This window comes from Sander lucioperca, chromosome 7 (assembly GCF_008315115.2).
Source record: "Sander lucioperca isolate FBNREF2018 chromosome 7, SLUC_FBN_1.2, whole genome shotgun sequence".
NCBI classification, from domain to species: Eukaryota; Metazoa; Chordata; class Actinopteri; order Perciformes; family Percidae; genus Sander; species Sander lucioperca.
The window spans coordinates 22,929,432-22,941,597 of NC_050179.1; the positions used below are offsets into that span (position 1 = coordinate 22,929,432).

A 12,166-nucleotide genomic window follows, 5' to 3' on the forward strand; every position below is an offset into this window, starting at 1 on the left:
TCAGACTGAGGAGGAGAGACTAGGTCAGGCTGAGGAGGAGAGACTAGGTCAGGCTGAGGAGGAGAGACTAGGTGGAGTCAGACTGAGGAGGAGAGACTAGGTGGAGTCAGGCTGAGGAGGAGAGACTAGGTCGAGTCAGACTGAGGAGGAGAGACTAGGTCAGGCTGAGGAGGAGAGACTAGGTGGAGTCAGGCTGAGGAGGAGAGACTAGGTCCGGCTGAGAAGGAGAGACTAGGTCAGGCTGAGGAGGAGAGACTAGGTCAGGCTGAGGAGGAGAGACTAGGTCGAGTCGGGCTGAGGAGGAGAGACTAGGTCAGGCTGAGGAGGAGAGACTAGGTCGAGCCAGGCTGAGGAGGAGCGACTAGGTCGAGTCAGGCTGAGGAGGAGAGACTACATCGAGTCGGACTGAGGAGGAGAGACTACATCGAGTCAGGCTGAGGAGGAGAGACTACATTGAGTCGGACTAAGGAGTGACTAGGTCGAGTCAGGCTGAGGAGGAGAGACTAGGTCAAGTCAGGTTGAGGAGGAGAGACTATGTCGAGTCGGGCTGAGGAGGAGAGACTAGGTCAGGCTGAGGAGGAGAGACTAGGTCAGGCTGAGGAGGAGAGACTAGGTCGAGCCAGGCTGAGGAGGAGAGACTAGGTCAGGCTGAGAAGGAGAGACTAGGTCGAGTCGGGCTGAGGAGGAGAGACTAGGTCAGGCTGAGAAGGAGAGACTAGGTCAGGCTGAGGAGGAGAGACTAGGTCAGGCTGAGGAGGAGAGACTAGGTCGAGTCGGGCTGAGGAGGAGAGACTAGGTCAGGCTGAGGAGGAGAGACTAGGTTGAGCCAGGCTGAGGAGGAGAGACTAGGTCGAGTCAGGATGAGGAGGAGAGACTAGGTCGAGTCAGGCTGAGGAGGAGAGACTACATCGAGTCGGACTGAGGAGTGACTAGGTCGAGTCAGGCTGAGGAGGAGAGACTAGGTCGAGTCAGACTGAGGAGGAGAGACTAGGTCGAGTCAGGCTGAGGAGGAGAGACTAGGTCGAGTCAGACTGAGGAGGAGAGACTAGGTCGAGTCAGACTGAGGAGGAGAGACTAGGTCGAGTCAGGCTGAGGAGGAGAGACTAGGTCGAGTCAGACTGTGGAGGAGAGACTAGGTCGAGCCAGGCTGAGGAGGAGCGACTAGGTCGAGTCAGGCTGAGGAGGAGAGACTACATCGAGTCGGACTGAGGAGGAGAGACTACATCGAGTCAGGCTGAGGAGGAGAGACTACATCGAGTCGGACTGAGGAGTGACTAGGTCGAGTCAGGCTGAGGAGGAGAGACTAGGTCAAGTCAGGCTGAGGAGGAGACACTAGGTCGAGTCAGGCTGAGGAGGAGAGACTAGGTGGAGTCAGACTGAGGAGGAGAGACTAGGTCTAGTCAGACTGAGGAGGAGAGACTAGGTCAGGCTGAGGAGGAGAGACTAGGTGGAGTCAGGCTGAGGAGGAGAGACTAGGTCCGGCTGAGAAGGAGAGACTAGGTCAGGCTGAGGAGGAGAGACTAGGTCAGGCTGAGGAGGAGAGACTAGGTCGAGTCGGGCTGAGGAGGAGAGACTAGGTCAGGCTGAGGAGGAGAGACTAGGTCGAGCCAGGCTGAGGAGGAGCGACTAGGTCGAGTCAGGCTGAGGAGGAGAGACTACATCGAGTCGGACTGAGGAGGAGAGACTACATCGAGTCAGGCTGAGGAGGAGAGACTAGGTCAGGCTGAGGAGGAGAGACTAGGTCGAGCCAGACTGAGGAGTAGAGACTAGGTCGAGTCAGGCTGAGGAGGAGAGACTAGGTCGAGTCAGGCTGAGGAGGAGAGACTAGGTCGAGCCAGACTGAGTAGAGACCAGGTCGAGTCAGACTGAGGAGGAGAGACTAGGTCGAGTCAGGCTGAGGAGGAGCGACTAGGTCGAGTCAGGCTGAGGAGGAGAGACTACATCGAGTCGGACTGAGGAGGAGAGACTACATCGAGTCAGGCTGAGGAGGAGAGACTAGGTCAGGCTGAGGAGGAGAGACTAGGTCGAGCCAGACTGAGGAGTAGAGACTAGGTCGAGTCAGGCTGAGGAGGAGAGACTAGGTCGAGTCAGGCTGAGGAGGAGAGACTAGGTCGAGCCAGACTGAGTAGAGACCAGGTCGAGTCAGACTGAGGAGGAGAGACTAGGTCGAGTCAGGCTGAGGAGGAGCGACTAGGTCGAGTCAGGCTGAGGAGGAGAGACTAGGTCAAGTCAGACTGAGGAGGAGAGACTAGGCGGAGTCAGACTGAGGAGGAGAGACTAGGTGGAGTCAGGCTGAGGAGGAGAGACTAGGTCGAGTCAGACTGAGGAGGAGAGACTAGGTCAGGCTGAGGAGGAGAGACTAGGTGGAGTCAGGCTGAGGAGGAGAGACTAGGTCAAGTCAGACTGAGGAGGAGAGACTAGGTGGAGTCAGGCTGAGGAGGAGAGACTAGGTCAGGCTGAGGAGGAGAGACTAGGTCAGGCTGAGGAGGAGAGACTAGGTGGAGTCAGGCTGAGGAGGAGAGACTAGGTCAGGCTGAGGAGGAGAGACTAGGTGGAGTCAGACTGAGGAGGACAGACTAGGTGGAGTCAGGCTGAGGAGGAGAGATTAGGTCAGGCTGAGGAGGAGAGACTAGGTCGAGTCAGGCTGAGGAGGAGAGACTAGGTCGAGTCAGGCTGAGGAGGAGAGACTAGGTCGAGTCAGGCTGCGGAGGAGAGACCAGGTCGAGTCAGACTGAGGAGGAGAGACTAGGTGGAGTCAGACTGAGGAGGAGAGACTAGGTGGAGTCAGGCTGAGGAGGAGAGACTAGGTCGAGTCGGGCTGAGGAGGAGAGACTAGGTCGAGCCAGGCTGAGGAGGAGAGACCAGTTCGAGTCAGACTGAGGAGGAGAGACTAGGTCGAGTCAGGCTGAGGAGGAGAGACTAGGTCAGGCTGAGGAGGAGAGACTAGGTCAGGCTGAGGAGGAGAGACTAGGTGGAGTCAGACTGAGGAGGACAGACTAGGTGGAGTCAGGCTGAGGAGGAGAGACTAGGTCGAGTCAGGCTGCGGAGGAGAGACCAGGTCGAGTCAGACTGAGGAGGAGAGACTAGGTCGAGTCAGGCTGAGGAGGAGAGACTAGGTCGAGTCAGGCTGAGAAGGAGAGACTAGGTCAGGCTGAGGAGGAGAGACTAGGTCGAGCCAGGCTGAGGAGGAGAGACCAGTTCGAGTCAGACTGAGGAGGAGAGACTAGGTCGAGTCAGGCTGAGGAGGAAAGACTAGGTCGAGTCAGGCTGAGGAGGAGAGACTAGGTCAGGCTGAGGAGGAGAGACTAGGTCGAGCCAGGCTGAGGAGGAGAGACCAGTTCGAGTCAGACTGAGGAGGAGAGACTAGGTCGAGTCAGGCTGAGGAGGAAAGACTAGGTCGAGTCAGGCTGAGGAGGAGAGACTAGGTCAGGCTGAGGAGGAGAGACTAGGTCAGGCTGAGGTGGAGAGACTAGGTGGAGTCAGACTGAGGAGGACAGACTAGGTGGAGTCAGGCTGAGGAGGAGAGACTAGGTCGAGTCAGGCTGCGGAGGAGAGACCAGGTCGAGTCAGACTGAGGAGGAGAGACTAGGTGGAGTCAGACTGAGGAGGAGAGACTAGGTGGAGTCAGACTGAGGAGGAGAGACTAGGTGGAGTCAGGCTGAGGAGGAGAGATTAGGTCAGGCTGAGGAGGAGAGACTAGGTGGAGTCAGGCTGAGGAGGAGAGACTAGGTCAGGCTGAGGAGGAGAGACTAGGTCAGGCTGAGGAGGAGAGACTAGGTCGAGTCAGGCTGAGGAGGAGAGACTAGGTCGAGTCAGGCTGAGGAGGAGAGACTAGGTCGAGTCAGACTGAGGAGGAGAGACTAGGTCGAGTCAGGCTGAGGAGGAGAGACTAGGTCGAGTCAGACTGAGGAGGAGAGACTAGGTCAGGCTGAGGAGGAGAGACTAGGTCAGGCTGAGGAGGAGAGACTAGGTCGAGTCAGGCTGAGGAGGAGAGACTAGTTCGAGTCAGGCTGAGGAGGAGAGACTAGGTCGAGTCAGGCTGAGGAGGAGAGACTAGGTCGAGTCAGACTGAGGAGGAGAGACCAGGTCGAGTCAGACTGAGGAGGAGAGACTAGGTCGAGTCAGGCTGAGGAGGAAAGACTAGGTCGAGTCAGGCTGAGGAGGAGAGACTAGGTCAGGCTGAGGAGGAGAGACTAGGTGGAGTCAGACTGAGGAGGACAGACTAGGTGGAGTCAGACTGAGGAGGAGAGACTAGGTGGAGTCAGACTGAGGAGGAGAGACTAGGTGGAGTCAGGCTGAGGAGGAGAGACTAGGTCAGGCTGAGGAGGAGAGACTAGGTCGAGTCAGGCTGAGGAGGAGAGACTAGGTCGAGTCAGGCTGAGGAGGAGAGACTAGGTCGAGTCAGACTGAGGAGGAGAGACTAGGTCGAGTCAGGCTGAGGAGGAGAGACTAGGTCGAGTCAGACTGAGGAGGAGAGACTAGGTCGAGTCAGACTGAGGAGGAGAGACTAGGTCGAGTCAGGCTGAGGAGGAGAGACTAGGTCGAGTCAGACTGAGGAGGAGAGACTAGGTCAGGCTGAGGAGGAGAGATTAGGTCAGGCTGAGGAGGAGAGACTAGGTCGAGTCAGGCTGAGGAGGAGAGACTAGGTCGAGTCAGGCTGAGGAGGAGAGACTAGGTCGAGTCAGGCTGAGGAGGAGAGACTAGGTCGAGTCAGACTGAGGAGGAGAGACCAGGTCGAGTCAGACTGAGGAGGAGAGACCAGGTCGAGTCAGACTGAGGAGGAGAGACCAGGTCGAGTCAGGCTGAGGAGGAGAGACTAGGTCGAGTCAGGCTGAGGAGGAGAGACTAGGTGGAGTCTTTACTCTCGCAAGGATCCTGGAGGGAGCCTGGGAGTATGCCCAACCGGTCTACATGTGCTTTGTGGATCTGGAGAAGGCGTATGACCGGGTCCCCCGGGAGACACTGTGGGAGGTGCTGCGGGAGTATGGGGTGAGGGGGTCCCTTCTCAGGGCCATCCAATCTCTGTACGACCAAAGCGAGAGCTGTGTCCGGGTTCTCGGCAGTAAGTCGGACTCGTTTCAGGTGAGAGTTGGCCTCCGCCAGGGCTGCGCTTTGTCACCAATCCTGTTTGTAGTATTTATGGACAGGATATCGAGGCGTAGTCGGGGTGGAGAGGGGTTGCAGTTTGGTGAGCTGGGGATCTCATCGCTGCTTTTTGCAGATGATGTGGTCCTGATGGCATCGTCGGCCTGTGACCTTCAGCACTCACTGGATCGGTTCGCAGCCGAGTGTGAAGCGGCTGGAATGAGGATCAGCACCTCTAAATCTGAGGCCATGGTTCTCAGCAGGAAACCGATGGAGTGCCTTCTCCAGGTAGGGAATGAGTCTTTACCCCAAGTGAAGGAGTTCAAGTACCTTGGAGTCTTGTTCGCGAGTGAGGGAACAATGGAGCGGGAGATTGGTCGGAGAATCGGCGCAGCGGGTGCGGTATTACACTCAATTTATCGCACTGTTGTGACGAAAAGAGAGCTGAGCCAGAAGGCAAAGCTCTCAATCTACCGGTCAGTTTTCGTTCCTACCCTCACCTATGGTCATGAAGGCTGGGTCATGACCGAATGAACGAGATCCAGGGTACAAGCGGCCAAAATGGGTTTCCTCAGGAGGGTGGCTGGCGTCTCCCTTAGAGATAGGGTGAGAAGCTCAGTCATCCGTGAGGAGCTCGGAGTAGAGCCGCTGCTCCTTCGCGTCGAAAGGAGCCAGTTGAGGTGGTTCGGGCATCTGGTAAGGATGCCCCCTGGGCGCCTCCCTAGGGAGGTTTTCCAGGCACGTCCAGCTGGAAGGAGGCCTCGGGGAAGACCCAGGACTAGGTGGAGGGATTATATCTCCAACCTGGCCTGGGAACGCCTCGGGATCCCCCAGTCGGAGCTGGTTAATGTGGCTCGGGAAAGGGAAGTTTGGGGTCCCCTGCTGGAGCTGCTACCCCCGCGACCCGTTACCGGATAAGCGGAAGAAGATGATGATGATGATGATGATGATGAGTCTTCATGCAGCAATATAACAGTAACAACAACTATCACATGAATAATTATAAGAATAATGGTCACAACTTTAAATAATAACAGTGTTTAACTGAACAGCAATATGTACCTGTTGTATTTTAATGCAGGCTTATAAAAACAAGGTAAAACCACTGCTGAGTGAATAGAAAAGGCTCCTGGATTAATACATCCTGGCTGTTAGCCTGGTCAGGAGCAGGCTAGCTGTACAGAATAAATATCCATGGTAACTTAGGTGCCTCTGCTTTTGTGCAACCGAGTCAAGGCTAAATTCATCCAGGATAACTGTAATATCCCGGCTTAATCCCTTATCCTGGTTTTGTGCAATACCCCTCTGGACTGTTGCATCTCTAATCTGAACCACTGATCTAATCTAAGCCTTTACTGAGTTCAATTCAATTTAAATTTGATTTATAGTGTCAAATCCTAGAGTTATCTCCGGACACTTTACAGATAGAATAGGTTTAGATAACACTCACCACTCTCTCTATCATTTACAAAGACAGCAATTGCACACAGCGGCGACCCTGTTAAAACTCCCTGAAGTGGACTCAGTTCCAGCCCAGTGGTCCCAGGGTAAACCTGCCTTGTTATGGGACTCCTGCAAACTGGACGGGAGCATGACGAGTCGATCCTTCGCCCTCTCTGCTGTCTCTGAAGCTATCTGACTCACAGGAAAGACTCCGTCACAGTTTGGACCCCCACATTTCCTGTTTCCCAGATCCAGAGATCCACACAGCGCTCCACCACAGCCTGAACAGTCCTCCAGACCTGGTCCTCCACAGATCTGCATCAGTCCACAACATACTGGTTAAAGATCATGAATACTTTCACCTGACTGTGACTATTCATCACTTACTGGTCACTTGAACTTTAGGATTTATATCATACTTTAGACTGCACACAGCATCACAACACACTCTTAATTATTAATAACAATACACAAAGGAACTTCATCCACATCTCTGATTGGTTGATGTGTGAGTCATGTGACTCTACAGTTAATGCTTACCTTTCGATTGAGGTCGGCCACGCTGAGCTCTTTGACCTTCTTCTCCAGTGATGCCAGGTCTCCGCCGCTGCTGCTGCTGCACATGCTCAGTTTGTGTTTAACTTCCTGTCTGGTGTCCATGGAGTCCTCCAGAGCTTTACTGGCGTTTCTCACTCTTTTCTCGTCCAACATGAAGGCGTTGTGAAGCTTCTGGATCTCATCCAGCAGCTCTACAACAGCATCAGACAACACACTGAGTTCAGAATAAGACGTATTAACTAATAACTAAGAAAGAATTAAACCAGCACATTCTGTTCTGAGATGAAGTTTTGTTTTATGATCAGCAGGTTTAATTTTCTCTAACATGTGTGCAGGTGACTCAGCATCAGTCTCAGTGTTATCAGTGTAACTGCTTTGGGCTAAATTCTTAACAACAATATTCATATTGTTAATAATGCAGCAGGTTAGAGGGTTCCTTGTACCATTTACAGCGTTAGTTTTCTGAGAATCTCTTTCATATCAAGCAAAGTTGGTATTGCAACTGAAATATCCCTGTGTCAGACAAAAGGAACTCTTTGTAAACTACCATGACACTGTGTGGAGGCAAAGATCTGAGCGAGACTAAGAACAGCGGACTCATCACTGTAAGAGGTCCTGAACCAGCAGAGGGACAATCTGACCCCACAGAAGCTGCAGAAAATGGGTGAATATACTGTATATATTCAAATCTATAACACAATAAAGCATGCAAGAGCAAAGGGTTATCAGTATTTCAGAGAAGTATTATCTGTCTGTTTAGTACATGAAAATGTTACAAGAACAGCATCGCTGTACCCTCAATGAGTTCCTCTTCATCGTCCGGATCCTCGATGAGTTTCTTCTTCAGGTTATTCAGCAGGGTATTGAACTCCAGACGAATATTGTCGATGTCCGTGTTGAGGAGAGGAGACAGGTCAATCAGAATCATGTTTGGGTCGATGCCGTCTTTCACCTTCCTGTGAGGAAGAAAATGTTTCTTCACAGTGTTACTCTGTGTTTGCTGATGTTGCTGTGAGGCTGTAAAACTCTTCTGTGTAATTAATAACTGTAGAACATACCCGATCATCGCAAACAGTTTCTCCAGCTTCTCCAGATTTGGCGGGGAGAGTCTCGTCAGGTTGGCGAGGCTGTCCAGCTTGGACTGCAACTCCAGCATCTGTTGCAGTTGGCAACCGTCTCTGGGCCGCAGGTCATCGCCATGGCTAGTGATGAAAGTTTTCATCCTCTGGGCAGCTCGCTGGACATCGGTCACGCTTCCGACCCAGAGGGCGGTGCACGGGTGGCACTCCGCGCAGGCCGGGAAAGCCGAGTCGTATCCAGGGGCGCACTGATCACAGAAGATACCGGTGATGCCAACCCGACAGAGACACTCGCCGGTTTCAGGGTCACATGACGGACACTCGGTTCCCTCCAGGTTACAGTCACAAGCTGACAATAAGATGAGTTATACAGATAAAACCAGCTGAGATCTGTCACAGAAAGGCTTAAAGACAATGTTAGAGGTGTGTTTGTGTCTTTACTCACAAATACACTGCAGGTCTGGATTCCCAAAATGATTTTCTCCACATTCGTCACACTGTCTTCCTCCAAACTCATGACGACACGGACACTGTCCCGTCACCTGAACGCATCACCACTTCAGTCAATAAACAGTTTCTACTGTAAGTAATTAACACCAAACTGGAAATGCGCTGAATATATAAAGTTGTTTTATCCCTTAAAGTTACACATTACAACACTTTGACCTAAAGATGAAACTTTAACGTCGCCTTCACACTGGCAGTTGAAATCAGCTCCGTAATACGCAATACGCCCCCAGCGGACGTCGTACTACACCATGGAAAAGCTTCAGAAGTGACTCAGAAAAATGGCAGAGAGACTAGAACGACTGATAAGTGTCTGAATGTACGATTCTCTATGACCTCTCTTATACAGATATGAATAGAAAGGCTGCTGCGTGGAGAACAGCTGCCCAGGACGTTGACATGTCACGTCGGTTAAATGTGATATAGGGTATAATGTCAATAGTTAAATGTGATATAGGGTATAATGTCAATAGTTAAATGTGATATAGGGTATAATGTCAATAGTTAAATGTGATATAGGGTATAATGTCAATAGTTAAATGTGATATAGCGGTATAATGTCAATAGTTAAATGTGATATAGGGTATAATGTCAATAGTTAAATGTGATATAGGGTATAATGTCAATAGTTAAATGTGATATAGCGGTATAATGTCAATAGTTAAATGTGATATAGGGTATAATGTCAATAATACTTCGATGTCTGTTGCTAGCTGCTAATTAGCATTAGCAGGTTTGTTTATCAGTACCATAGCAACGCTGGAGTTGTCGATAGGAACCGTCCGTAGCCTTTTGCAAGAGTTACATTTTTTGAACGCATCCGGATGACCAACTGACACGATTATTTTCGCACCGCACTCGTTCGGACCCAGTTGGGACCCATTTGCATGCAGTCTGCGAATCTCCAGAGGAAATTAATGACTTCCGGTCGTTTCGAAGCCGTATCAGAGGTGATTTCAACTACCAGTGGGACGGCGTTTTTGTGATTATGTTTGTAGAAAAAGATATTAGTAAAAAAGATGAACAGCAGTCTAACCAGAACTGTGTCTGTTGTGTCTGTGGTTGTGTCTGTGTCTGTGGTTGTGTCTGTGGTTGTGTCTGTGGTTGTGTCTGTGTCTGTAGTTGTGTCTGTGGTTGTGTCTGTGTATGTGGTTGTGTCTGTGGTTGGTGTCTGTGGTGGTGTCTGTTGTTGGTGTCTGTGGTTGTGTCTGTGGTTGTGTCTGTGGTTGTGTCTGTTGGTGTCTGTGGTTGTGTCTGTGGTTGTGTCTGTGTCTGTAGTTGTGTCTGTGGTTGTGTCTGTGGTTGGTGTTTGTCGTTGTGTCTGTAGTTGGTGTCTGTGGTTGTGTCTGTAGTTGTGTCTGTGGTTGTGTCTGTGGTTGTGTCTGTGGTTGTGTCTTTGGTTGTGTCTGTGGTTGTGTCTGTGGTTGCGTCTGTGGTTGCTGTCTGTGGTTGGTGTCTGTGGTTGGTGTCTGTAGTTGGTGTCTGTAGTTGTGTCTGTAGTTGTGTCTGTGGTTGCTGTCTGTGGTTGGTGTCTGTGGTTGGTGTCTGTAGTTGGTGTCTGTAGTTGTGTCTGTAGTTGTGTCTGTGGTTGGTGTCTGTGGTTGTGTCTGTGGTTGCGTCTGTGGTTGGTGTCTGTAGTTGGTGTCTGTAGTTGGTGTCTGTAGTTGTGTCTGTGGTTGGTGTCTGTGGTTGTGTCTGTGGTTGTGTCTGTGGTTGTTTCTGTGGTGGTGTCTGTGGTTGGTGTCTGTGGTTGTGTATGTGGTTGGTGTCTGTGGTTGTGTCTGTGGTTGGTGTCTGTAGTTGGTGTCTGTAGTTGTGTCTGTAGTTGTGTCTGTGGTTGGTGTCTGTGGTTGTGTCTGTGGTTGGTGTCTGTGGGTGTGTATGTCTTACCTTGTTGTGGGTGTGTATGTCTTACCTTGTTGCAAATGTTGGAGAAAGAGTTAACAAGATCACAGCTGCAGGGTTGACATCCTGAGGCTCTGCCCAGGTTCCAGTATCCGTCCTCACACTCGTCACAGAGGACACCAAGCACCCCCGTCCTGCAGGGACACCGTCCCGTCCTCGAATCACAGAAGCAGGGACTCTCCAGAGGACACTGAGTCACCTCCGTCCCCCGCCGGTCACAAGAGCACTCTGGGAAATGCACAATAAATATAAGGTAATCATTACTTTCACCAAGTGGCGATCTATGATACAGCAAGTAACCAACACATACAATAAGATTCATTACAAAAGACAACAACAATTAAGTAAGGGTTAAAGCCCGACGAGGTGTCCATTGTCAGGTATTAATGGACGACGGCGAGGCGTGAACCGTCCGACGCGCAGCCACCTCCGCCGAAGTCCATTAATACCTGACAATGGACACCTTGAAGGGCATTAACCCGCTTATACCATGGTCACTTGCCAAATAACATATTTTTAGAACATTAGTTCATATTTTAATTAGTTTTACAATCGAAATCTAAAGTTTATCCAAACAATAACTCCGTTTCCCTGGTTACACCTGACAGTTTGACCAATACCTGGAACAATCATTCCCATCCATCAGGTTCTTATGCAATGCAAACGTTGTAGACTCCCCCAGGAATTAGGAAGGACCTTAGATACGACTTGCCTCCCTTAGCAACCGGAGATATTTATATAGTCCGCTCAGCTGATAGAACCTTCAGTTTAGCTACGAGCCAGAAAGCTAACGCTATGCTAGCTAGATCCAAAGTCAATAACATTGTGTACAGTTGGCAATCAGTAAAAATAATTTGACAGTATGTTGAACAACAAGACAAGCTAGCTATCAGCCATGTCATTGTCCCCAAAACAATATAACGACTTTTATGAAGAATTAGCTCCGTGATGTGTAACGTTACTGTCGGCTGCAGCGGTGCAGCCTGAAGCAGCGACCTGAACAGTGAACGGGATGAGAGATAACGTTATTCGCTGTGAAACAAAGTCAGTCCAGAGGGGCAGTAGAACTTACTTCCTGCAGACTGTGTGTTAGCGCCATCATGTGGTGTTCAGAGTATAACTTACTTCCTGCAGCCTGTGTGTTAGCGCCATCATGTGGTGTTCAGAGGACGAGTTGGAAACAATAAATCCACATTTCCTTTTTGATTTAATGTAGCGCATTAATTTAGAACGGTAAACAGACAGTTTCACCAGAACTCCTTTAGTAGGTGTCCTATATCACTTTTTTATGGACACCCTGCAGCCAATCAGAATCGAGTATTCACCCAGACCATGGTATAAATAGCGATTAACCATATGTATGGCATCAGTGATAAATACTTTTTTATCTTTTTTAATCTGTTAGTCCTGTACCTATGGCCAGACGTAGCAACTGAAACAGCTCCAACAGAGGATGGCTGTGGTCCACCTTTTTAAAAACTCTCACTTTTGATAAATTGGAGAAATTGGTCAGAGTAGTGTCTGCAAATTTCACGCCCACTTTCCCTCTCCTCTGAAGTCGTTTTTCTCTTTTTGGTTCAGTAAACCGT

At 50.6% G+C, this 12,166-nt stretch overlaps 1 protein-coding gene across 1 annotated transcript in view; it reads right to left on the reverse strand.

Moving 5' to 3' along the window:
• lamb4 (laminin, beta 4) overlaps window positions 1-12,166 on the reverse strand; it is a 65,826-nt gene that overhangs the window by 27,569 nt on the left and 26,091 nt on the right. Inside the window, exons 25-30 of the mRNA XM_031316235.2 lie at window positions 10,588-10,805; window positions 8,611-8,707; window positions 8,145-8,514; window positions 7,882-8,042; window positions 7,069-7,277; window positions 6,643-6,843 (exon numbers count right to left, since the gene is read on the reverse strand). Of these exons, the coding sequence (XP_031172095.2) occupies window positions 6,643-6,843; window positions 7,069-7,277; window positions 7,882-8,042; window positions 8,145-8,514; window positions 8,611-8,707; window positions 10,588-10,805 (1,256 nt within the window). The remainder of the gene's footprint in view (window positions 1-6,642; window positions 6,844-7,068; window positions 7,278-7,881; window positions 8,043-8,144; window positions 8,515-8,610; window positions 8,708-10,587; window positions 10,806-12,166) is intronic.